Source organism: Drechmeria coniospora, chromosome 02 (assembly GCF_001625195.1).
Source record: "Drechmeria coniospora strain ARSEF 6962 chromosome 02, whole genome shotgun sequence".
Classification (NCBI taxonomy): domain Eukaryota; kingdom Fungi; phylum Ascomycota; class Sordariomycetes; order Hypocreales; family Ophiocordycipitaceae; genus Drechmeria; species Drechmeria coniospora.
This window is the reverse complement of record NC_054390.1, coordinates 7,220,173-7,245,819: the sequence shown is the minus strand read 5'-3', so window position 1 is coordinate 7,245,819 and position 25,647 is coordinate 7,220,173. Positions and strand designations below refer to the sequence as shown.

The following is a 25,647-nucleotide window of genomic DNA, read 5'->3' as shown; positions in this document are numbered from 1 at the left end:
GTTGGGCATGGACCTTTGGCGCGTGCAAACACAGCTCTATTGTCTGATGTTACCGACAGAAGTCTCGGAGGAGAAGAGTATAGCTCAGTACCCGACAAGGACGGATCCGACGATGGTGGCAAGCGAGCACTCGGAGAGTGTTGAGCACTGGCGGGTGATGGACATCCCGTGTCTAACGTTTCCGAGAAAGAGCATGATGAAACTCGGCAGTGTGCACGCACAGTGCTCTCCTTCATTCAAGTATTCATCACTGCCGGGATTGCCTCGTCTCGTTGAAGTCAGGAGCTACCCAAGACGGACCCTTTTCTCCCCGACGGGCCTTCTTTCGCCTCGAGCTCTTACATTCCAACGGACGGCCACTCATGGCGGTCGAAAGCATCATTCGAGTTCGTTTAATCCAGTGCGAGCCGGCATGATTGCCACTGACAAAAAATGGCCGTGTCGCAGCATCGAGCGAATGACATGTTCCCGTGGAGAGCCTGTGGCGTCAACGTTTCTTCCTTTCGTCGCCTGCTCACTTGCGTCCTGTTGCTTCTGCACGCAACGGGCTTGGCTCATGTGTGAAGTCATCGGTGAAGGGCAGCAAATAGGAGTTGGTGGAGGATCATGATGACGTACGATGTTTGCGCTTCAGAGTCACAAACGAACGAGTTGCCTTTGCACTCGGGGAGCCACAAGCAGCGCACTATAGTTGGTGGCCCCCGAGGCACCATCATTTTTCATGTTTTCCTTTCCCTTTTTCCCATTTGAACGGATTGGGGCACTTCGATTTTTGCGTCAGATGAGGCTTCGATTCTCGCCCACACGGAGCCGGATGTCAGTTCATGATACCTGTTGGACGGCTTGGTAGTCGTCGATGATGAAGGTCGACGCCCGCTCCATTCCATTCTGAAGGGTCTGGGGCAAGTCTGAGTTTTGCGTCAAATGAGGCCCCAACTCTCGCCGACACAGAGCCGGCTGTCAGCATATGATATATGTTGGACGAATCGGTGGCCAGACGCACGATGGTCCCTGGTTCGACGTCCTGCGAATGAGGCGAATTTCTCATTTCCGGTATCTGCTGTCGAAAGTGCGAGAGAAAGGCAACGGGCAAGCACCATTCATCAATCTTGTGTGTCGGGAGGAGCTTGATGTGAGCAAAGAGTGCCCAGTACATCCTGACGACGCTGCCAGAAATGATGAGCCATTGCGATGCTGCTCGGGACGCGGCCGTGAGTGAGGGGGCAAAACACCATGAACAGTCTGCGACGTTGGATGGCAGGCCCTATTTCTGGCCTCGGTCTGCCCGAGAGAGATGGAGTAGTCGAATGCTACCATGGTTTTGTGATGAGGTCCCAAAGGCAATAGAGGGGATTCAAGCGACACTCTGCGCAGCAATAGGTCACGAATGGAACTTTGTAGGTTCCAGGAATTAATACTTGCCACTTGGACCATCAACTAGGTACTCAGTACAGTACTGCATACTACAATACATGGTCACCCACCAATTGAGCTGTACTGTATGGAGAACGGTACTAGGTGTGAGTACGGAGTACTGTGCTCCGTACATGTTCGACAGAGAACGCTGGATCCAGTATGGACGAGGAATGGCAAAAGAACATGCGAGAAGGTCCTGGATGGTTCCCCCCGCGTTGCTAGTCTGCACCCCCGTACGCCACAAGGGCACCGTAAGTACAACTAAGTGTACTCCGCACTGCCCCAGTACTTGCGACTTTGCAGGTATTAGACTGCAAGTACTTAAGTAAGTTAGTACTTACATGTGCGAGTACGGAATACTTCCACAGAGGTGGGTGCCAAGTACCTGGGCAAGTACACTATTAATATTACCATCAATATTACCTCTGTGCTCCGTGCTGTACTCCGTACAGTATACAGTAGGTGGTACAGTATTATTCCTTGCCAACAATGCTTCCTTCTACAGTACTTACTGTACCTTTGCAGTACGCCATACAGGCACATGCGCACGGCAGATTTGTAAGTAGCTCGCGAGTAATACTCCGTCCGTACAGTACAGCCGGGAATACGCCAGGAACTGTGCACTAAGTAATACTCCGTACTGTAAGTAGACGCTCCTGGCCCAGTCTCCACTCATTTTGGGCATGTTGTCGTTGCCAATTCGACCAATCTTCGCACCGAATCCTAGGTTTGGCGTTCCTGGCCGTTCCTTCAAGAGTTACAGGGCACCCCCTCCCCCCATTCGGGATGTTTGGCTCGCTTCGTCCGGCGCCTGTAGCATCATCCTGCTACGTTACGGGAATTTTGCAGTCCAGCTGGTGCCGCCAACAGCTACCATGTGCCTCTCAGCTCGGGCTTGCCGGCCATGGGACGCATATCCGACTCGCGGCCAGCCAACATCGAACGAATGACGGGTGCCTTGTGCTCCTTGTTCATGCAGGTGAACAGCCACTGGGTCCGATTGTTGCTCGTGCAATTACAGCGCTGCCAGGGCTGGAAGGGAACTCCATCCAACCCCTGCGCTCGTCCATATCAGCCTCCTGTATTTACCCCGCGCCCGGCGTGGCTAGCCGAGACAGTGGGGGGACGTTCGCTGTCGATGGCAGCCCCTTCCAGCCAATCTCATCACCGAGCCTATCGGCTAAGTCGTTCCCGCGAGCACTCCGATGAACCATCGTCAAGCCATCGATCGTACGACCCGAGTCGAGGCAGGATGCAGGGCTGCACCGGCGGAGGGAGGACCATGATTCGTATCGCCAGGTTCACATACCCATTTTTATCTCACCACCATCGCTGCTTCGCTTCCTCTGTCATCAACGCGAGCGCTAAGCGCCCTCACCGGCCTTGATGCCCCGAAGCCCTAACGCCCCAACGCGCTGGAGATTTTGGTTCATTCGGCATGCTGCGACGTTGGTACTTTCTTCCGCACCAGCCGGTCAACGATCCACCCTTGAGCTGCAGTACATTTCGCAGTAAAGGAGGCCCTTGGTCGGCGGACCTTTGTCCACGCTACTGGTTTGCACTGTCCTTTAGCAAAACGAGTAGGCTCCGTTCCAGGCCTGCCGGTCACCCATCGTCAATCACAGCAGGCGACGGCAATGTCTCAGCCAACTCCCAGTACCTGCTTGCCTTTGAATCGTGATTGCGATGCAATCCGTCCCGTCCGTCTGGACGGCGAGTGTGTCCCATCTGACTGCCGTCGTCAGTGCGCAATAGGCATCGCAACGAGTGGATCCCCATTTCTGTTCATCCCTGCGTCACTCGCGTCGTCGTTCATTCCCTCTCTCGCCGTGCAGCCGTTCTCTCTCGCCACCCACGCTTTCGGTCCGCCGTGTAAAGGCCCGTGTCGAGATCTGCTCGTTTGGTTGCTCAGTATGGAACAACAGGTCTCTCTGCGCCCTTTGACTTTGTTCAATGCCTCTACTACCACCACCACCACCTCCTCCACCACTATTCTGGTAGTGGGTAGCGACATCAAAGTTGCCGCCGTCCGTAACAGCGTTTGCCGATGGCACGTTACTGGTGTCCATGTACAGGTACCGCTTCTGCCGAATCCAGGGGAGTGAGATGGTGGACGAAACAGCTGGGGACCTACTATCCGTTGGCGGGTCGCATGTACCGGTACGAGCTACAACGCACCAACCGTTGCCGTGGCTGGACGTTTGGAGTGGCTTTGAAACGAGAGCTAGCGGTCGTAGTGGTAGGTACCAGCCAGTGGCCAGGCCAAGCTTGCTAACGCGGTGACTCCGCACAGGAGCCCATCTTTCCCCGCACAATTCCCCTAGGGACCTTCTACGAAGCACTACTTTGCTCCGTACACGCATGGTAGTCGGTACCTTAGCAGGCATTTAGGTGGCTAGTCGTTCCCTAGTACTGGTTACTATCGCTGTAACCTGCTTACATTTGATCTGGATGCCAACGATCTAGTACCTAGTACCTTGGTGCCGATCGGTAGTTGAGCGATCCGACTGTAAGTACTCCATAATGTACGGAGGACACAAGGAATGCGGCGTCGAGGCGAGCGAACGCACAGTATGCCGAGTGCCATCTTGATTCCTGTGCGTGCCTGCCAATACGCTCTGCGACCTCCATTGACGGAGAAGCCCAATGGCGAGAGCGGGCGAAAAGCATGTGCCGCGTGTGTGAAGCAGGTCGTACGAACCATTCCTCTTTCTAGCACGGCCACCCAGAGCACGCCTTGTTGTGCTGCACCGCTGCATCGAGACGGAAGAGGGACGGACGAAAGCGTCCCTGTGCGTCCCTTGGTGCTCGCTGCAGCGCCACTGGCCATGGGCCACAATTGGCTTCGACCTGGCCGCTTGTAGCCTGCGCCACGCGAGAACGCCATCTCAGAAGGTCGAGTAACGTAGCGGCAGCCTTTCCACTTTTATCTCCAACTTGCACCCTCCTCGCCTCCGTTCCCGTTACCCCCTGAGCATGGCAGAGGTTGGCCATGGAGCTGCCGGAGCTGGACAGCCATGAAAGCAAGATGAAGATGTTACGTGCGAATCGGAGCGTCGGTACGGGCTCTCGAACATAAAAAGAGCCGAGGGAACCGTCGATGGTCCAACCTCGTTTCTGATCATCATCCACTCTGATCATCATCTTCTGATCATCATCATCTTCTGATCATCATCCTCTCTGATCATCATCCTCTCTGATCATCATCCTCTCTGATCATCATCCTCTCTGATCATCATCCTCCGTGTCATCATCCTCTGTGTCATCATCCTCTCTGATCATCATCCTCTCTGGTCATCATCCTCTGTGTCATCATCCTCTCTGGTCATCATCCTCTCTGGTCATCATCCTCTCTGGTCATCATCCTCTCTTTATCCTCTCCCATCTCTCGACAGGTTGAGTCATCGCCAAAGTCTCCCGCCCTAACGCACGCACACTCGATATTTCCTGTGCATTCGTTGATACTGCAACATCAACCTCCTTCGAATATCGATCCTCGTCAACCTCCCCATCACACCGCCACCACCGCCACCATGCACTTCAAGGACTTCCTGCCAGCTCTCTTCCTTTTCGCCGCCGCCATACTCCAGGTCGGCGACGCCGCCCAGAGCAAGTGTACGTCGAGCGAAATCAGCCGGATGAACGTGACCCACTGCGACTGCGCCGGCGTCGAACACGGCTGCTCGTCCAACTGCCCCGTCTGCGACGTCACCAACCTCACCAAGGCAGTCTATCACTGCGCCACCGCTGGCTGCACCGACAACCAGTACGACTGCGGAGGTTGCGGCATCTTCTTCCACTCCCTCTGCGATTGCATCCAAGGCACCGTCGATTGCCCGACCAGCTCGCCCTTCAAGGTCAACAGCAATCCCATATGGGTCCTGCTGCCTGCCAAGGCGCCGCACGACCCTCTCATCACCACCACCGAGCGCCTGCCCGGCATCCTCGAGATGGGCCACGGCCACGATCACGGATGGATATATGCCCAGGAAAAGTACAACTCCAAGACGGAGTCCTTGTGGCTGAACTCGGTCCGGGCGCGAGATATGGAACAGGTCCACATTCACATGTGCAAGCGCAACGAGAACACGGCCAAGATCCTCAGCCACGAGAACATCGTAAGCTCGAGCCACCTCGTCCAGCTGAAGAACGACACGGAGCTCTACTGCCTCGGCGTCGACCACAATGTCACCATCACCGGCTTCTCCGGCGCCCTTTCCAGTTTCTTGGCGAAGCCGCCCGTGTGCAAGGAGCTCATCGGCGCGGGCATCTTGCACGACCACAAGAACCGGACGTGGGCCTGCGCCTCGACAACCCACATGGGACCGAAAGGAAAGTTCTGCTGAGAATCATCGAAGCTCGTCCGACTTTCCACTCGTCTCCCACATCAACGGCGTATCGGAGTCCTTGGCCTTTTTTTCTTCTTTCAGATGCCCTCGCATGGGATGGGAAAGGGGCATTGCCTGGCATGTATGCGTCATGTCTGTCGAGATTCGAAGAATGAATGGATCGATTTGGCGATCCCGAGGGTCTCGTATCGGCGTGAATAGCACAGTCAAATTCAACTTGTTGATACTCTGCAATCGCCCCGTTCCTATCGCGCATTGTGAAGGTGAATGCTGACATGTCAGACGTGTGTTGTGTCTTGGCCAGCATGGAAACGAATCGCACTATTCGTCGTCAAAGCTCCATCAAGCACCCACAATTGAACCAGCGAATGCCTTTGGCTCGGCTGCTTCGTCTGTGTCGGCCTTGACGACGTCGTCGAAGAAGTCGAAGAAGTCGGTAAAGATTCGGGACATGACGAAGTTGACCAGAGGTTTGGGGTGACGTAATATTGCCATGTAATAATAATAGGTACAATTACATCAAAAAGCACGGTTCTCGTATAAGCGCATGGATGGAGTGCAGGGGAAGGGACCTTGAATTATTTATTACCTCGTACAAGAACGTTCTTGTACGGAGTACGGAGTACAGTAAACTCCAACTATTACTGTACTCCGTAAGCGAGCACTCCGTAGTACGGAGTAGGTGTAGTTGAAGGTGACTCTGAAACGAAATAAAGTACTTGCTGGTACTTACGCACCACGACGCACCCACCAACCACCATGTACATGTACTTGAGGTACTTCAGGACTAAGTAGTACAGTATGTAGTATTTGCGTGTGTGGGGAGTACGGAGTACAGGCACTTGCAGTATTACTACTTACGTCCCTGTACAAGCACTGCACTCCGTGCGCCTGTGCTTGTACTTGTTTGTCACAGTCAAGTACAGTAACTACAAGCGAAGCAGTAATACCTGTAAAGTTGTATCCGTAGTGGCAGCTTCCTCGACATCTCACCTCGCCAAACAACCGTGGTGTTGAGGTTGAGTGCTGATTACTCGCAGTAACATCGCCTGCCGCCTGCTACTCGCCAACTTGCCACCTGCACCATTCACACGCATCTGCGCACCCTTCGTTTCACGTCCTCCTCTGTGAGCCAGAATCGCCCGTCGGAGCGACGTCATGTTTGTCGACGGCCCAAACCCGACCAAGGTGCAGTTCGTGCCGCTGCACAAACGTGCGAACCCGCCGACGCCTCTCGTCCTCGTCCACGACGGAGGCGGAACCATCTTCAGCTACTTCATCCTCGACAGCCTCCATCGCGATGTCTGGGCCATCCACAACCCGAGGTACTTTGACGGAGGACACTTCGAAGGCGGCATGGACGAGATGGCCCGCCACTACATCGACCTGATCCTCAAAGCCGGCATCAGCGGCACCATCCTGCTCGGAGGTACCGACGGGCCCCTCGACGGTATCCCACCCCTCCATTGCCTACGCAAACTAATCCGGGCTTGCTAGGATGGTCCCTCGGCGGCTTCCTCTCCCTCGCCATGGCACGCATGCTCGCCGAGGACGACTCGACGAACCTCACCATCGCCGGCTTCCTCATCATCGATTCTCCCTACCACATTGCTCGCTCCAAGCTGACCATGGCCACGTCCGAGTGCGAGATAGTTGGCATCCCCGACCTCGTGGCAAAGTCCTTTGACAACTGCGACCTGATGCTGAAGCACTGGGATCTTCCCTCGTGGGACGCCCCGGCGTGCAACGGCGACGAGGTCAAAGTCAGAGTCGCCGGCCGAAGCTTCACCATCCCGCCTCGAGGCCTCCTTCACAAGCCGCTCGACGAATCCTGGAGGCTGGTCGAGACGCGGCAGGCTCCGAGCAAAGATCCCGTCGTCGGCTCCGTCGCACCCCCGCCGGCAGTCATGGTTCGCTGCACGCGACCGGCGGAAAAGAAAAAGGGCGAAAACGAATGCGACCCCTGTCTCATCGACATATTCCGTCACAAGACCCTGCTGGGCTGGGAGGAAAACTACCCACATTTCATCAAGGCCGTCGTCGATGTCGATGCCAACCACTACTCCGTCTTTGACAAGTTTGACCAGCCAAAGGTTTGACAACCTCCTCTCCCATCTCACGCGAACGAGATAAAAGTTAACGACATGGGAAGATGCGGGCATTGACGGCCCAATTGAACGAAGGACTCGAGATTCTCGACTGCCTTCACGCACCTACCAAGCAGAAACTTTCATCTGGCATGTTCTGATCCAGTTTCGTGGACACGCAGCGCTGCGGCGAGGACGAAGGAATGATATGAAGTTGCACGAGACCGATGGAATCAATCATGGACAAGGCCAGCGTTGAATAGAGTTCAATATGATGACGGATGATGGGCGGCGGTTTGGCATGCCCTCCGTGGAACGCGTACGCTGATTATGGGCAAACGATACCGCTTGCCTCCAACACGACAGTTACGATGACTCGTCCGGTTCGCACCTCTACCGAATCCGCTTGCCGTTGCTCACCAACCAAACAGCTCACCCCGGACGACTCATGACCTCGTGACCAGCCTCCTCGAGGCCCTTGAACAAGCCGTTTACCGTCCCGATGAGCGTCTGGCAGTTGACGACGACGCGGAAGAAGTGGCCCCTCGGCCCGGGCGCAAAGTCGAACATGAAGCCCCGACCGAGCATCTTGTCCACCATGGCCCTCGTGCGCCGTGAGTTTTCTTCCGCCTCGTCCGAGACGCTACCCCCGGGCGCGTAGTAGAAGCACACCTGAAGTGACGATGGCGGGCTGAGCGATACGAGCTCAAAGTCGGCCGACCGGACGACCAAGTCGGTCAGGTGGTACGCCATGTCGAACGCGTGGTCGATGCCGTCGCCGAAGCCCGTCGGTCCGTAGTAGATCCAGGCAAGCGCAAGCTTCAGGCTGTCGGCCTTTCGTCCGCACTGAAGCGTCAGGTCGGCGAGGTCCCACACGTCGTCGCCCTCGGCGTCGTGAAACAGGTACCCGGCCCGCAGCGAGTTCGCGGCGTGGAAGCGGCGCAAGTCGTTTGTGAGCAGAAAGGAGCATGTCATAGGCACGTTGAGCATCTTCTGCGGGTTGATGGTCAGCGAGTCGGCCAGCTCGGTGCCGTCGAGCTTGTGCCGGTGCCTTTCGGAGAAGCAGACGGCGCCCCCCCAGGAGCCGTCGACGTGCAGCCAGAGCCCGAACTCGTCGCAGATGGAACGAATCTTGCCGATCGGATCGTAGGCGCCCAGCACCGTCGTGCCCGCCGTGGCGTTGACGTACAGCGGCGTCCTGCCCTGGGCCAGGGCTTCGAGGATGAGAGACCGCAGCGCCGGCGGCTCCATGCGGCCGGCGGCATCCACGGGCACGCATACGACGCTCGCCGCGCCCATGCCGCACGTTACGGCAGCCTTTTCGACCGAGAAGTGGCCGTGCTCGCTGGTGAAGACGGCAAAGCGGTGCCCCTGAGCGCCCAGCAACTTCGTCTCGGGGTAGAGCGCGGCTCGGGCGATGACGAGCGACGTCAGGTTGGACGCGCTGCCCCCCTGGCATGTGACGCCGCCGGCGTGAGGGCCGTCGAAGCCAAAGTACGACGCCAGGGCCCGCGCCGTGACTTTTTCGACGACGGTCAGGGCCGGCGACACATGGTAGACGTGGACGTTTGTGTTGAGCACGGCGAGCACCATCTCCGACACGACGCCGACGGCGTTCGTGCTGGCCGTCAGCTTGTCGAGGAATCCCTGGTCCCAGGTGTTGACGCTGTACCGGAGGATGCGCTGGATGGCGTCGACGAGCCCGTCCTTCCCCTCTCCTTCAGCCCGAGGCAGCGAGAAGCGGAGGCGGTCCAGCAGCTCCCGCGGTTTGTGAGGTTCGACGAGGGCGTTTCGACCTCGTTCGTGCCCGTGCGAATCCACCTGCGCGCGACCCGATGCTTTGGCCGCCGCCGCCTCGTCCGCCTCGCGGATGTAGGGTACTATGAGTGATTTTATCGCCTCGATGAGATCCTCGGTCTCTTCGGCACGATGCAAGCCGGACTTTGCTTTGTATCGTCCGTTGCTGTGACCGTTACGGATCTCATCTTCGTGCTCGTGGTCGGAGGCGGGCATGCTGCCGTCGTGAAGTCGAAGGCACCGAGATCAAGGTCGATAAAAATGGCACGGTATGCTCTCCTTTCCCTCCCTTTACGAATACCAGCAATAACGTCTTATTCAGTTTGTTCTGTTTGTTGGATTTAGCTTCAGCCTGTACGAGCACACAGTTCGCGTATCCTTAACACACCCCTTTCTACAGTGCACGCATGGCCGGACAGAGAGAGTTGCGCAACAGCATCCGTCGAGGCGTAAGCTTACCGTTGCCGCTAACACCTTTCTTGGTTCATCAGCTAAGCACCGTATTAGTCTTTGCAGACCCAGTCTGAGTGTGATCTGATGTCATTGCTAGTTTTGGAGGTGAGAAAAGCATGACGGAAGGATGGTAGAGAGGACGGATATTGATAGCGCCAACAACCTCCGTTGCCGTCTCATAGTGAGTGAGCATTCCGAGACGAATTTACTCATGGCAACAATGACGCTGCGGAGGCGACAGCTGTTCGTTGGAAAACGAGCCGCTCTCCAGGCAGGTGAATTTCCGGCGAAAATTTCAGTTCCTCTTTCGACCAGGTGTTCCACAGCCATTGCAACGGCAACAGTACATGCCGGTTCTCCTATACGGATGGCAATTGATGCTGTGCAGGAGCCCAGGCATTCTCCCACCTTGCCAGTGGCTCAATCTTGATTTACTTTGTTCTCATCTATTTCTTCAGTTTTGGGCAGCTACGCCAACCGACTTGTACGCATTCTTGTGAAGCTCTCGTTGACCGACTACACCAGTCCCTTTGTCTGACGGTTCCCTCTTGCACGATATTTCCATTGATACAACCCTGTCTTCAGTTCTTCCAATCGAAAATGCCGCGTACTGCATGCGCACGAGGTGATCTGGCTCCAACGAGATCGGGCATCCCCGGCCGGTGTGGTGGGGCTCCAGGGTCTGTTCTGCCGCTTTGGGGGGCGGCATTCTGCTCATGATCGGATGCACAGTCAGACGTTTTCACGCCTTAGTCAGACGGAAGACGAGCCGGAGGCACAGCCGACTTCCCGTGGGAGAACGTGGCACTTTTGACGAACTCGTATGGGAGGTCCTCGCCCGCTCGCCCGTTGGCTTCTTATTTCAGTCTCATCTCCTGGTCGCTTCAGCCTCGGAGAGCCGGCCACTACCACGTCCCAGTACATAGCACGCTCGAAGCAAAGATGGCCACCTCACGACTGATCACGTCCTTTAAATGCCTCACCTTTGACTGCTATGGCACCCTCGTCGACTGGGAGGGTGGCATCTACAAGGCCCTCGAGCCCCTGACCCGGCAGCTGGACAGCTCGCACCCGTTGCATTCGGATCGTTTGGCTACGCTCAAGGCCTTCATCCGAAACGAAGGCATCATCCAGCGCGCGCAACCCACTGCCCCGTACCAAATCGTGCTGGCCGAAGCCTACGGTGCGCTGGCCGCCGAGCTCGGCGTCCGGACCTCGGCCGAGGACAAGGCGCGCTTCGGCGCCGGCGTGGGCGACTGGCCCGTCTACGCCGACACGGTCGAGGCCCTCCGGCGCCTGCATCGTCACTTCAAGCTCGTAATCCTCTCCAACGTCGACAGGGGCTCGTTTGAGAGGACGCTCGCCAAGCAGCTGGCGGGCATCGAGTTTGACGCCATCTACACGGCCGAAGAGATTGGCTCCTACAAGCCCAACCTTCGCAACTTTGAGTACCTTGTCGAGCACTGCCGTCGAGACCTCGGCGTCGACCGGGACGGCATCATCCACACGGCGCAGTCGCTTCACCACGATCACGTGCCGGCCAAGGACATGGCCCTCGCGAGCGCCTGGATCGAGCGCGGCGGAGAGGTAGAGAGCGTGATGGGGGGGGATCCAAAAGACTACGAAGGCCGCGTCGCATACTCGTGGCACTACAGGACGATGGGGGAGATGGCCGACGCTGTCGATGCCGTGGCGGTGACTGCTTGAGCCTCCGACCTACCTCGCTGCGACGATTTTGTATTTTCATTCACGCCACCCTCATGCATCTATACAAATTCGCTTGATTCCAAACAACCATCACCCATAACATGGCCGAGAGGCAAGGTTTCTCTTTTTCAGTACTGATGAGCCGGAAGCCGTGGCCTGTCTTTTCCGGTCATGGACGCTCCCCGCAGTACGCGTGTCCTGGGAAGACGACCACGACGTCTAATATACCTGTCGTGTGCGAGGCTCGCCTTGATGCTGGATCTACGTCTTCATCCTTGCTTCCCAAAACTGCGCCACATCCTAGGCGACGCGCGGTGGAAGAAGGAAGTGCATATGGACAGTAATAACTGAACACGTCAGCCGGTCCCGGGAGTCAGCCGCTCGGCTGTATTTGACTGGCTCATTTTTCGCCTTCTGAAACGTCAAGACGGTCGTGCCGGAATGAATAGGTAATACAGGACAGTCTGTCTCCCGAACGACTTTCTTTTTCACCACCCCGGACATGCACATGACGCACATGGGACGAGGGCAAAGGGTAGAATCTACCGTTGTGTGCCTTGTACTCCGTACGCGCGCACGAGACGGAGTGCTTGCTGACATGATAAATCTGCACTGTGACCTCAACTCGCTCCTCTTTGCGGCACATTCGACTGCGGGAATTCGACGCTGCCGTTGCCAACTTACCTGCACGAAACGGGGGACGACAGCGGCGGGAGATGCTCGCAGGCGGTTTGTATGGAATTGCCTGTTTGGGCCATCCGGGGTCGTGACGCTGCCCTCTGATTGCTCAGTTGTTCCGCTCCCGGGCCGGGGCCACGGAGCAATGCTAATCGGTGCCGGCACACCAACAGTGTACATTTGTTGCTGCACATATTCGATGCACACGCGCACGCACCGACAGTCTATGGGCTCATACGTAGCCAATCCTCTCTTCGGTCCATTTTCATCGGGTAGTAGTACGACAGCGCAATCAGAAATGGAAGGGGAAGGACCCGGCCGTGCGTGCGTACGGAGTGACGACGGTTCAAGCTTCGTTGCGACCCTCCACGATTAAGACATGGTCATCCATTGGCCATCTTCAGCGATGCTGATATTTGGTACTCCGTAGAGCCCAACGCGAAGGCGTGATCGATACCCATCACCGCCGTAACCGTTCCGGCGAGTTTGGGCCTGTCCTCCTGGTCTGGCATGTTACGCACGCACGTACAACATGCCCAACTTGCTTCCGTCCATTGGGCACTCTCAGCAATGAATATCAGAACGATTAAAGTGGCTTGGTTCGGGAAGAACTGAGTAACAGAAGGGGTCGTCGGTTCCGACGTGGCCCGACTGTCCCTACCGGGTGTCCAGGAGGCATGGCCGGTGAATCCGGGGATGACGGCTCGGCGACATGAAAAAGGACCGAGGATTTTACGCTCCAGATTACGATGACTTCTTGCAAGTGGCAGCCTTCATTTTTATTATCGGCGACGCTGCCGTGTATCCAAGTACTGCCTCGCAGTAGGCGTCTGCGTAGCACGCCTGTTGGGCAACATCCGATAATAATACCGACCCTACCGTCTGACTGGGCATCGCTTACCGGCGGGTCCCCGTTGCACGAGCGGGGCGACAGTCGATGGTTGAGCAGCCTGCCAAGAAGTCTGACATCAGCTCTCCTACGGCCAGCTTGGGGCGCACACGGGGAGAGAGGCAGACGGGGACGGGGACGGGGACGGAGCAAGAAGAAGCGCTAGAGACGACACGCAGACACAAGCGGCAGGCTGCAATTTATGCTCTCATAGTGCAAGTTTGACGTGGCCAAGGACATGTGCTACTACTCTGTAACGAGCAACACAGGGGGGGAGGCCACAACCCACTGTGCCGTTCTGTGACGTTGCAGACGGACAGACATGCCCTGCTTGTTCCTTTCGTCTTTATAACACGCGTGTTCCTGCATCCTAGGGCCGGTAGAGGTCTTCCCCCCCTTTGCCTCCTGGACCACCTCGTCTTTGCTTTTATTACCAAGAGGGCTATCCTGAGCCGCAACTCTACCTCCTGATTCCCAAAGCACAGAGGGCTATCCTGAGCCGCTCTTACACAAATCCTGATTCTGATTGAGGGCTATCCTGAGCCACTCGGAAAGAAGAAAACTAGCTGAGCACTGCCCTGAGTCAGTCTCGCTTCCAAGGCTACCCTGGCTACCCTGAGCCGCAACCTATTCGTTCTGCTGCACGAGTGGGAGGTTAGCTACCGTGAGCCATCTGCTCTTGAGCTATTCTACTAGTTGACTTCAATTCACTATCGAGACAATGACATATTCCGTTGCAGCGAAACGAGCGGTTCGTGTACCCACGTCTTTGCTTCGCCAGACCACCTTAACTACCGGCATCTCGTCTCCTGCCTGCCGAGGCTGTCGGCCGTTCCATGCCTCCGGCAAAGACAAGGCCGTCGAGGCCATCGAGGCCGTCGACTCCCGCGCCCACCCGGCCCAGGTAGCGGCATCGTCATCCCTTTTCGGCAGGAGTCGGACCGCCCCGTCGCCCTTGAGGCCGGTGCCGGGATCGACCCAGCTCGATGTCCATCGGCAGTTATATCGACCCGGTTTCTACGAGACCGTCGCGCGGATCATGAAGCTCCGCGCCCGCTACATCGAGGACCGTGCTGTCTTCATCGAGAGCCGGGATATGCTACCCCTCCTCCTCGGACTTGGCGCCGACCCCGGAGACCTCGCCGGCATGCAGACCGTCAGCGACCGGCTCTACCACGACCCGACTCTCCCCTTCCGCCGTTCTCGTAACGGTCGCTTCTGTATCGACTTCGACACCCGCAGCCTCCGCCGGCTCGAATTCCAACCCTTCAAGCTCACGGCCGAGGAAGACTTCAAGCGTCACGACTCCGGACAGCTGCGAAGGTTCGACGAAGTCCAGGATGAGCTCCAACTCAATTCCGTCTTCCAAGCTCTCTTCGCCTTCAAAGCCCTCATGCTGCACGGCGTTCCCACGACGCAACGACCCAAGCTCTCATACGACAGCCAAAAATGGGTATGCACCCTCTTCAACCTTCGGACTGTCACCACTCCAGAGCTCGTGGGTGAACCCGCCCTCGAAGGTGTTCATTCCGACGGCGTCGACCACACCATGACCACATTTCTCAGCAGCAACAACATGGTCCCCGGCAGCGCCGCTACATTCATGCACGACATGGCAGAAACGACGGGCATCCCCTTATCCGACGTCTCACCACACCACATCCTGTCTCGGGTCCAGCACAAGACCTTTCTTGATACTCTTCTCATTGTCGATCACGAACGCAAGCACAGTCTCTCCCCCGTGTGTGCCATCGACGAATCCAGGCACGCTACACGCGACATGCTCGTCTTCTTCACCCGCAAACCGGTCGAGGCCTCCCACGTCTCCGGCTCGATCGATTCGCTTAAACCGCACCGCGAAATGCCCATGGAGATACCCCTCTACGTTCCCGCCGCCCTTTAAGCCAGTCTGCCGATTGCGTCTACTGCTACCCCTGACGGAGCTGTAGAGGCCTTGTGGCAGCTGGCTGTGCCCACGCAGAAGGGATACATTTCACTTGGATGCGCATCTGACACCACACACGACCAGGGACGCAAAAGATAAATGATTGAGGAGTGATCAAGAAGAATGGAATGAAGAGATGTAGGGAAGGGGGGGGGAACGGAAAAAAGTCTGCACCCGAGGACAACAGGTCTGATAATTTCAACGTGATCAACGGCGTTTGTGATGTATATTATTTCTTCATCTCTCATGTCCCCCTAGTGCTACCTGCTATCCCTCGTCGTCGTCATCATTACCATCGATGTGCTTAGTCGGAGTTCCTTCTCGTTGTATCACAATGGAAAGCCTGGCTCAAAAAGACCACAGGGGGTGTCAAGCCATGAGAATCTTCAATAGTTGGGAGCAAGCAAGGCATGCAATGACATTATGTTACCATGGAGCAATCGCGAGAGTTAAAAGGAGACAACACGGTCTACAGTGAATACCCCATTGCTCAACAGAAATATGAAATGGTACTGAGAGTTTTCACATGTCTACAGCCAATGCCAATGGCATCGGCCCCTGCCTGCATGGCGGTTTGGTTGCGATACCTGTCCGAGACGAGACTCCTGGAAGATGGCGAACACTACAAGTCTGCAAGTCAAGCTAGCTTGACCCCATGAATAGAAAATAGCAATACCATGAACCCTAAAATTGCACTGGTTCGATCCCTGCCGTCCATGTGTACCCTGCGGTGCCCTCGGACAAGAAGGAGGCTTCATTTTATATCGATTCCAATGTCATCAAGACCGTCCGCAATGACGTGGCCTGCCATCGCAATCTCGTACTCGATATCCGGTTGTGCCTCCTCGTATAGCCAGTTCTTCTCACCCGCCATCCTAAAGTTGTTCAGCGCAAGCTCGTGAGGGATTATGTTCTTCCTGAGCTCGGGATTTCCAGCACAGGCTGCCTCGACACGGAGCTGAATCTCGCAACTGCGGTCGACGAGGCCGAAGAGGAAGGAAGCCTCATCAACGGTCTGACCGACGCTGATGAGCCCGTGGTTGAGCAGTATGGCGGCCTTTCCTTTCGGTCCGAGGGCTCGCGCGATCTGCCGGCCCTCCTGCTCAGCCGTGACAATACCGGCGTATTCGCCATCGACGGCCAGGGCGCCATAGACGTCGCATATATCCTGCGTAATCATCTCGAGCGGCTTGCCAAAGACGGCCCAGGCGCGACCGGCGATGGTGTGTGCGTGACAGATGGCATGGATGTCTTGCCTTGCCTTATGAACTTCGGAATGGATGTAATAACCCGGGTTGTTTGCCGGTCTAGTCTGCGAAGCCAGCCGTCCGTCAGTGACGAGTTGTGCGGTCGAGAGAGGGGGGTCGCCGCGGGAGGGAATGCACTCACTCGGTTGCCGCCTACGATTTCCCCATCGCTGATGCGCAGACACAGCATGTCGCCACCGTTGAGCAGGGCAAAATGTTTTCCGATCGGGTTCATCCAGATGAGGTTGGAAAACTCGGGGTCCCTGACGCTGATGTGGCCCGAGATGCCCTCGGTGAAGCCTTTTCGCGCCCAGTTGCGGAAGACGGCGGCCATGTGCAGCACAATGTGCTTCCTGTGCTCGTGGAAGGAAGGAAATTTAGGGATGCCTGTCATACGTGCCCATGTCAGCCGCCGTACTTGGAGGCAGCCGAAACGGCGATCGCGGGGGGTTGTAAGGACGGAGAGGCCACCGGTGCGCTGCTTCGACTCGTACCAGAAAGGGGATTGGGTCCGCGGCTCAAGCTCGCCAGATGACACGCCATTTCATCGCCATCGCCTTCACTTTGGAGAGGCTTCGTGTCCATCTTGACAGCCAAGGTGCCTGTCGTGGCCGCCGTTGCCGTCGCTGTCGTCATCGTTGTCCTCGTCGGAGCCTAGTTCTCGTCCCTTGTCCTCGTCTTGATGGAAGTAGGGTGGCAGAGGGAGCAGCAGCAGCTGTCAACCGATGCAGCCCGTCGCCGTCACGATCCTTTCCACTGCTGACCTCTTGCTTTCTCGCCCTTGCGAAGAGTGCAAGTATACCCTAGCCTTGGAGGTCGGGAATCTAGGCGCTTCCACCTGAATGCGGGAGCAACGCTCGAGGCAGCAAACGGAGAGGTGAGACAGCAAGTTGCTGAGGGAAACCTGCTCGGGAGTGCGGAGACGAGTCGTGGCAGGCAAAGACTGACGTAAGATCGATCATATCATCACAGTCAGCTCTGCCGCTGCCGTGCGTCTGGCGTGTGCGCATGTACTCCTTGCAAATGTACTCCGTGCAAGTGTACTCCGTAAATACTGTAGAGTACACATGCAAACAAAGCAGTATGGGAGCCTTAACGACAACTCCAGGTTGGCATCACCACAAATGCACGAAGACATGTTCTCGTTTATCGTCGATGACGCACAGCCGGCACCGGCCTCGTCTCACACTGGCCTCCCCTCGCACTCCGCCCATCACGCAAGCTTCAGCATAGTACCTCTTCATTGACTGAAAAAAAATGTGATCTATCCTAGAGTAGCAAACACTTTCTGCGGGAAACGGACAGGGCCCTCGCAACACCGCCAGTCCGTCGTCGGCCGCGAGCACCATGCGCATGGTTCATCCTGCCGCCCTGCCCGGCGCCGCTTGAACCCCATAGCTTCATCTTCCAACCCCCCCCCCCCCCCTCCTCCTCCTCTTCGTCGTCGGCTAGCCAAAGCAAGTCAGCTGAGGCCAGCGCTTGACCTCGGCCCGATGAATGCCGTGAGGCTGAACGCCCTGATATCCTCCACCTCGAGGATGAGGACAAGGCCATTATTAACATGAAAGGAAAAGATGGGACAAAAAAGGGGGCGAAGGTCACCAGGTTACAGGTCTGGAGACGATGCCAAAGGTGGCAAAGGCGGTAGGTAGAGCGGCATTCCACAAGGCGGTGCCCGGCGGGGAAAGAATACGATGCGGTTGCGCCATCACCATCACCCGCCATCGAGAGAAGGTGCCGGCCGACGTCTTCCAAAAAGAAATATATAACGATGGCTCTGCCTTGGGCAATTGTGGAACGAGTCCTCCCGAGGGGTATCGAAAGTAGTCAAGAAAAAGAATAAGGCAGAATGGCCCGAATGAGACGACAGAAGCAAAAATATAATGTACAACGGCATCGTCGCAGCTTCAATTCCAGCCGAGCGAGTTCTCCGCGGCGACGGGAGCAGAAATGTTGGCCGTGCGCGCAGAGTTGCCTGTGCGTCCGCTGCCGTGGCTGTCTCGGCCGCCGGCACCGCCGTAGTTCGACCCGTCTCGGCTCAGGATGGCGCCGCCCATCAGTGCTGGGCTGCCGGTTCCCGTGTACTGCACATCGGATGAACCCTGACTGTTGGCCACAGAGCTGGACCGGCGGTGGCCCTGCCTCTTGCGCTTGTATCGCCGCGCGACGATGAACATGGCCGCACCGTACATGACGCTCAGGCCAACAGCGCCCATCGCGATGCCGGCAGTGGTGGCCATCTGTGGGCCATTCTGGTCCATCTTCCCGTTTCCAAACGCGTTGTTGTTGCCGTTGTTGCCGCCGTTGCCTCCGTTGCCGCTGCCGCCGCTGCCGCCGCCACTGGATGACGGCAGCGCGCCGCCGGCGCCGACGCCGACGCCGTTGAGATTACCGTGAATGTCAATCTTCGGGTTGATCAGCGCCGTCAGGTTTTGCACGATGCTGTCCGGGTTGTTGTAGATGGCTGAGTTGGCACTCCACAAATCCATTTGGAGCCTGTCCACTTCGGTTGCCGGATAGTCGAGCTTCGCGATCGTCGTGATGTAGCCCCACTGGCGACGAGTGTCATAAGGAACAAGCTTTGACACCTGAACCTTGGCTTCCGAGAAACCGCCAGCACTGGCCAGGGCAATGGGAAGGTATTTGAAAATCTGCCCGGCGGCATCCGTGTTGTTGGCGACAAAAAGGTAGTTGAGAGGATACAAGAAACCAATCTGGATCGGTACGCTACCCTCCGGTGCCGGCTTGTCTGGGTCGTTGGGGAGAATGATCTTGGGGATATTAGTCGGAAGTGCCGTGGTGGCGGTATCGGGATCGGTCGGCGGTGAGTAGGACAAGCTGGACGGCTCGGCGACCATGGTCGTCGGGAGCCAGTTCTCTGAGCCAGGCGCCGTCGCCGTCGGCCGAATGCTGGTGACGGGCTTCATTCCTGTGGGGGCATCCACATCGGGGCTCGGGCTAGCCATCGACGACTGCCCGGCGGCTAACGACTCGGACGGGGCAACGGGAGGCGCGCTCACGCTGCTGACAGCGCCAGGGATGGACATCGAGCTCGGCAAGGAGCCCGGATCCTTCGACAGCGAGGGGACCAGGCCGGCCGGGATCGAGGTGGATGTGCCGTTGACGACCGGCATGTCGGTAGGAATAGACAAGCTGGTGCTGGAGCCGGGGACTGCGGGGGGTGGTGTTGCCACGCCGTCTGGTGGAACATAACTGCTCGTGGAGTTGGCGCCAGGCATGTCAATCGCCGTGCTCGGCGGTGTCACCATGGGGATGCGCGAATCAGCAGACGATGGCGAGGGTGCGACATCAGGTCCATCAGGGGAAGCCGATGAAGGCTTAGGTGAATCATCAGGCGCAATCGAGGAAGCGGTCGCGTTAGCAACTGGTACAGGCGCCTCCACCCCCGAACTCGCCACAGGTTTAGGTTCGGGAGAGACGACCGCTGCCGTCGACTCTGGAACACCACTGGGGAGGGCCGAGTCAGGTGGTAATGATGAGGGGCTCGAGTCAGGTATGACGCTGCCAGGCTGCATTGGCGTTGGCGAGGGACTGCCTTCGGGCGACGACAGGGCCGGAAGCGTGGGCTGAGGACTCCCATCCGGCGACGACGGGACCGGAACGGAGGGCTGGGGACTGCCCTCCGGCGACGACGGGACCGGAACAGAGGGCTGGGGACTGCCCTCCGGCGACGACGGGACCGGAACGGAAGGCTGAGGACTGCCATCTGGTGACGACGGGACCGGAACGGAGGGCTGAGGACTGCCATCTGGCGACGACGGGACCGGAACGGAAGGCTGAGGACTGCCATCTGGCGACGACGGGACCGGAACGGAGGGCTGGGGACTGCCATCTGGCGACGACGGGACCGGAACGGAGGGTTGGGGACTGCCATCTGGCGACGATGGGACCGGAACGGAAGGTTGGGGACTACCATCTGGTGACGATGGGACCGGAACGGAAGGCTGTAGACTGCCTTCGGGAGTCGATGCTGGGAGGTAAGGGGAGCTGCCATCAGGAGACGACAAGACTGGGGGGACAGAAGGCTGAGGACTGCCATCAGGCGACGATGGAACCGGGACGATCGGGGGTTCAACCCCCGTGCCGTTGATGGACGGAGTCGGTTCGACAATGAACAGGTCAGAGGTGTCAGGAGAAATACCCGATGAAGCCGGTGTAGGTGGTACCAAGATGTCAGGTCCTGTAGCAGACTTTGAGTCACTTGACAGCAACCTGTCGGAGCTAATCCCAGGCTCTACTATCCCTGGGGTGGTCGACACAATGCCTGTTGGGGCAATAACGATGACCGAATCCGAGCTCGACGTGGAAAGGCCCAGTGGCAGAGATCCTGTGCCGCCAGACAGAATACCAGTAGGGGGGATGAATGTCGAGTCAGGGCTAGACTCTGCGCCAGTAGCAGAGAATGGCTCCCCGGGGCTGATCGATTCACTCAACAGACCGCTACTGGAGGCAATGGCGCCTGGTGAACTGGAGACGGACGCGGGAACGGACTCGGGAGGGGGTGATGACGCATTGTAGCTAGGAGCCAGTGTTCCTGGACTGCTAGTCACAATACCGCTAGGCGCAATAATGACTGAATCGGAGGACTCAGCGTCAGTTCGCAACGAACTGCGGGTGAGGAGCGACGACACATCCGCTGTGCTGGACACAATCCCGGTTGGGGCAATGACGATGCCCGAATCAGAAGTAGACTCGCTGGCTAATTGGGAACCGGTGGTCGATAGTCCGGTAGGGGGTGTAACCGATCGCTCTATCGATGAATCGGGGACAGACTCAGGACCAGTAGTCGATGGCTCTATTGAGCCTGTAGCCGGCTTTGAACCGGAGCTTGCAACAAACGAGTCAGAGGGTGACACTTCATCATTCGTCAATGACCTATAGCTGCTTGGGGGAATCTCCGGCGAGCTCGACACAATGTCGGTATCCGTAGGGGCAGGGACCGACTCGCTAACAGACTCTCTGCTAGAAGGCGAAGATTGTTCAGGAGTGCTGCCGGGTGGTTCCTGTGAGCCCGAGATATCCGGCGTGAAGGAAGGCCTAACGGACGTAGAGAATTGCAATTCGGAGCTGGATACAGGCCCCTCCCCAGTGTTCGACGGCAGGTCAGTAGGGGGGGGAGAGAGTGGCGAACTGCTCATCGGTTGACGGTCGTCGCTGGAAGAGGGCAAGTCGGGACTGCTACCAGGAGGCTCTTGCGAACTCGGGCTAACCGATTGGAAGGAAGATTTGACGGGCGTAGAAAACTGTAGTTCTGAGCTGGATGCAGGCCTCTCCCCCGTGCTGGGCAGAACATCAGTACCGGAAGAAGATATTTGCGAACTGCTCATCGGCTGTTGGTAGTCGCTGGAAGAAGGCAATTCAGGACTGCTACCAGGAGGCTCCTGCGTGCTCGAAATGGCCGATTGGAAGGTAGTCTCGGCAGGTGTAGACGATTGCTGGTCCGGGCTAGTAGGAGGCACAGTATCCGAGCTCGCCACGGGACGGCTGGGGCTCACAGAAGGCTCCTCAGATGACACAATTGACTCCTGAGAGCTATGGGTAGGGGTCTTGCTAGAGACCGACCTATCTCCGGTAGAAACATCGACAGACTTGTGAGTGGAGGATTCAGGACTGCCCGTCGATAATTGGCCACCACTAGTCATGGGCAGTTCTTCCGAAGTCGTTGTTCTCGAGAGGGGCGTCTTTGTGCCTTTAACCGTTGACTCGGGGGGGTTGTCTGTGGAGCTCGTCGTCTTCGAGAGTGGCTCTTGAGTATCCGGTGTCGTTGTCTTCGAGAGTAGCGTCTTGCTATCCTCCGTCACGGTCTTCAACGGGGTGTCCGTGATCGTCGTCGTCCTCGAGAGCGGTGACTTGGAATCCTTTAACGTTACTTTCAAGGTTGTTGTCTTCGTCCTTGATAGCGGTGACTTGGAATCCTTGATGGTCACTCTTGACGTGGAGGTCTTCTTCGACACTGACGGTGGCTTGTAGCCACCAGTCGAGTACGTCGTTGAAGTTTCACTAATGCTAGTAACAGGTTCCGTTGAGGACTCGGGTTCACCAGTCGATACTTCATCGGGACTAGTCGTAGCTGGCTCCTCCGAGGTCGCAATGCTTCTAGTAATAGGCTCGCCCGTCGAGGACTCGAGCTCGCCAGTCGAACGCTCGTCATGACTAGTTGTAGGGGGTTCCTCCGAGGTCACCACACCACTGGTAATAGGCTTGTCGGTTGATGAGGACTCGGCCTCACCAGACGATACCTTGTCAGGACCGGTAGTAGCCGGCTCCTGCGAAGTCGCTGTCCCACTAGTAATGGGCTCCTCTGTTGACGACACGGAATCATCAGTCGTTGGCTGATCAGGATCTGTTGTGGCCGGTTCATGCGAAGTCGCTCCACCGCTGGTAATAGGCTCTTCTGTTGATGATGGCTCAGCCTCACCGGTCGATACTTGGTCAGGGCCAGTTGTGGCCGGCTCCTGAGAAGTCGTTCCACCGCTCGAAACAGGCTCTTCTGTTGACGAGGACACAAAGTCATCAGTGGTTAGCTGGTCAGGGTTGGTTGTGGCCGGCTCCTGCGAGATCGTACCGCTGCTAGCAACAGGCTCACCCGTAGTCGAGGACTCGGGGTAACCAGACGACTGCTGGTCAGGACTAGTTGTGGGTACCTCACTAGTTACAGGCGCATCTGTTGATGAGGACTCTGAGTCACTAGTCGATAGCTGCCCAGGACCAGTGGTAAGCGACTCCTGCGAAGTCACTTCACCGGTAGTAACAGGTCTACCCGTAGAGAACTCGACGTCACCAGTTGATTGCTGGCTCGTAACTGGCTCCTGCGAAGTCGGTCTGTCGCTAGTAACAGGCTCGTCTGTTGATGAGGACATGGCGTCATCAGTCGATTGCTTATCGGGACTAGTTGAAGGTGGTTCCTGTGAGGTCGCACTACCACTAGTAACGGGCTCATCGGTAGAGGACTCAACGTCACGAGTCGATTGCTGGTCAGGGTTACTTGTGGGTAGATCTTTCGAGGTCTCTCCGCCGCTAGAAACAGGCTCGCCCGTTGAGGTAGACTCGGAGTAGATAGTTGATCGCTGGTCAGGACTACTCGTAGGCGGCTCCTGAGTAGTCTCTCCAGTGCTAGTAACGGGAAGACCGGTCGAGTGCTCGTGCTCGGAATCGGTAGATGATTGGCCATCGGGTTTGGTTGATGGAATGACAGTGCCGGTTACAGACAACTCCGTCGAGCTTGTATGGTCGACCGTGGGCTGATCAGTGGAAGTCTTTGGGTCCTCCGTCGATAGAAACTCTGAACTGGTAGACGGGCTGCTATAATGGGTCGCGGTCGTCTCCACCGAATTCGACTGTGTGTTTGCGGTTTGTTCATCGGTGGAGGAACTGGAGTAACTGGTCAAAGGACTTTGTGAACTGGAAAATATGGTGTCAGGCTTGGTGGACAGAATGCTGGAGACAGTCCCAGGTGTCTCCTCCGTTGTAGACACAATGCTAGTAGGTTCCACGGCGGTCGTATCGACAGTAGTCTCAGAATCGGTTGTTGACACTCCATCAGATGTAGTATCAGGAATTGTCTGGGAGGTCGACGCAGCGCCGGTATGGCTCAGGATGGGGCTGTTGGTTGATTGCCCAATCTCACTGCTCGATGAACTTTCAGGACTTGTCGACTCGCTTTCAGAGCTACTTTCGGGCCCGCTGGATGTGTCGTAGCTCGTCGGCAGATTACTGGGGTTGGTCGAGTGCATCCCGTCTGATGTTGACGAAAAGTCAACAGACTCCTTGGTGGAAGACTCCAAGCTCGGCGTCTCCGGCAGGGTCTCGGAAGTGGTAGTGGGAAGGGCTGCATCGGTTGACGTGCTACTATGTTCCAGGGAAGTAATGAAAGTGTCTGATGAATCGACCTTTTGCGTCGTGTCAGAGCTTGTCGTCTCAGAACTTGTAGTTTCAGAGCTTGACTTTGTGTCAGTACTTGTTGTATCCAAGCTCTTTGTATCAGCGCTCGTTGTATCTGAGGTCGTTGTATCCGAGGTCGTTGTCGTGTCAGAGCTCGTCGTATCAGAACTCGTCGTATCAGAGCTCGTCGTCTCAGAGCTTGTTGATTCGGAGCTTGTAGTGCCAGAGCTCGTCATCTCAGAGCTCATCGTCTTGTCAGAACTTGTCGACTCAGAACTTGTAGTTTCAGAGCTTAACGTTGTATCCGAACTCGTCGTGTCCGAGCTCTTTGTGTCGGCGCTTGTCGTATCTGAGGTCGTCGTTGTGTCCGAGGTTCTCGTGTCAGCGCTCGTCGTCGTGTCAGATGTCGTTGTCTTGTCAGAACTTGTCGTCTCAGAACTTGTAGTTTCAGAGCTTGATGTTGTATCAGAACTCTTCGTATCCGAGCTCTTTGTGTCGGCGCTCGTCGTGTCTGAGGTCGTTGTGTCCGATGTTGTCGTCGTGTCCGAGGTTGTCGTCTTGTCAGAGCTCGTCGTATCCGAGGTCGTCGTCTTGTCAGAGCTCGTCGTTGTGTCAGAGCTCCTCGTAGTGTCTGAACTCGTCGTCGCAGAGCTCGTCGTCGTGTCAGAGCTCGTCGTGTCAGAGCTACTTGTCGTGTCAGAACTCGTCGTCGTGTCAGAGCTCGTTGTCGAAGAATGGGTTCCAGAAGTCGTCATGCTTGAGGTGCTGTCATGCTTCGAAGAAATTCCAGAGAGGATGTCGGAGATAAGTTCACTCAAGGTGCTATCTATGCTTGAACTCTTGCTTGATGATGTACTCTCTACTCCCGTGGAAAGGAAATTGAAGGTAGAAGTGGAGGACGACGACGATGAGGGAGAAGACGACGAAGAGGAGGAAGAAGAGGAAGTCGACGACGACGATGAGGACGACGATGAGGACAACTCATCGGATGTGGTAGGGATGCTTTGCGTCCTCGAGACACTCGAGTTGAAGAATTGCCGCTTGACGAATCGAGGGTAGAAGACGTGTGGGCGTTCGGGTTTGGCTTTGGGTTCGGCGGCAGATAGGGCGGCGAAAGCCAACCCCGCAGCCGCACCAAGCGCTGTGGGACGCATTGTGTCGGGTTCCCGGCTGTGAA

The 25,647-nt window shown here is 56.8% G+C and overlaps 7 protein-coding genes across 7 annotated transcripts; 4 read left to right on the top strand and 3 right to left on the bottom strand.

Annotated features, from left to right (window-relative positions):
* Positions 1 to 4,949: 4,949 nt before the first annotated feature.
* DCS_05103 (uncharacterized protein) lies at positions 4,950 to 5,762 on the top strand (the record flags this gene model as incomplete). Its single annotated transcript, XM_040802409.1, has 1 exon — positions 4,950 to 5,762. The coding sequence occupies one exon, from the start codon at positions 4,950 to 4,952 to the stop codon at positions 5,760 to 5,762; it is 813 nt and encodes a 270-aa protein (XP_040657442.1).
* A 1,161-nt stretch (positions 5,763 to 6,923) lies between these two features.
* Positions 6,924 to 7,864, top strand: DCS_05102 (Esterase-like protein; the record flags this gene model as incomplete). The annotated part of the gene is made up of 2 exons (XM_040802408.1): positions 6,924 to 7,194; positions 7,263 to 7,864. 2 exons carry the CDS (start codon positions 6,924 to 6,926, stop codon positions 7,862 to 7,864), a joined length of 873 nt encoding a protein of 290 aa, XP_040657441.1.
* Positions 7,865 to 8,284: 420 nt separating this feature from the next.
* DCS_05101 (glutamate decarboxylase) lies at positions 8,285 to 9,865 on the bottom strand (the record flags this gene model as incomplete). The annotated part of the gene is made up of 1 exon (XM_040802407.1): positions 8,285 to 9,865. One exon carries the CDS (start codon positions 9,863 to 9,865, stop codon positions 8,285 to 8,287), a length of 1,581 nt encoding a protein of 526 aa, XP_040657440.1.
* Positions 9,866 to 11,044: 1,179 nt separating this feature from the next.
* Positions 11,045 to 11,809, top strand: DCS_05100 (putative haloacid dehalogenase protein; the record flags this gene model as incomplete). Its single annotated transcript, XM_040802406.1, has 1 exon — positions 11,045 to 11,809. The coding sequence occupies one exon, from the start codon at positions 11,045 to 11,047 to the stop codon at positions 11,807 to 11,809; it is 765 nt and encodes a 254-aa protein (XP_040657439.1).
* Positions 11,810 to 14,097: 2,288 nt separating this feature from the next.
* Positions 14,098 to 15,279, top strand: DCS_05099 (TqaL; the record flags this gene model as incomplete). Its single annotated transcript, XM_040802405.1, has 1 exon — positions 14,098 to 15,279. The coding sequence occupies one exon, from the start codon at positions 14,098 to 14,100 to the stop codon at positions 15,277 to 15,279; it is 1,182 nt and encodes a 393-aa protein (XP_040657438.1).
* A 796-nt stretch (positions 15,280 to 16,075) lies between these two features.
* DCS_05098 (arad-like aldolase/epimerase) lies at positions 16,076 to 17,204 on the bottom strand (the record flags this gene model as incomplete). The annotated part of the gene is made up of 3 exons (XM_040802404.1): positions 16,076 to 16,633; positions 16,711 to 16,955; positions 17,063 to 17,204. The coding sequence occupies 3 exons, from the start codon at positions 17,202 to 17,204 to the stop codon at positions 16,076 to 16,078; spliced, it is 945 nt and encodes a 314-aa protein (XP_040657437.1).
* A 1,271-nt stretch (positions 17,205 to 18,475) lies between these two features.
* On the bottom strand, positions 18,476 to 25,624 carry DCS_05097 (uncharacterized protein; the record flags this gene model as incomplete). Its single annotated transcript, XM_040802403.1, has 1 exon — positions 18,476 to 25,624. The coding sequence occupies one exon, from the start codon at positions 25,622 to 25,624 to the stop codon at positions 18,476 to 18,478; it is 7,149 nt and encodes a 2,382-aa protein (XP_040657436.1).
* Positions 25,625 to 25,647: the final 23 nt, after the last annotated feature.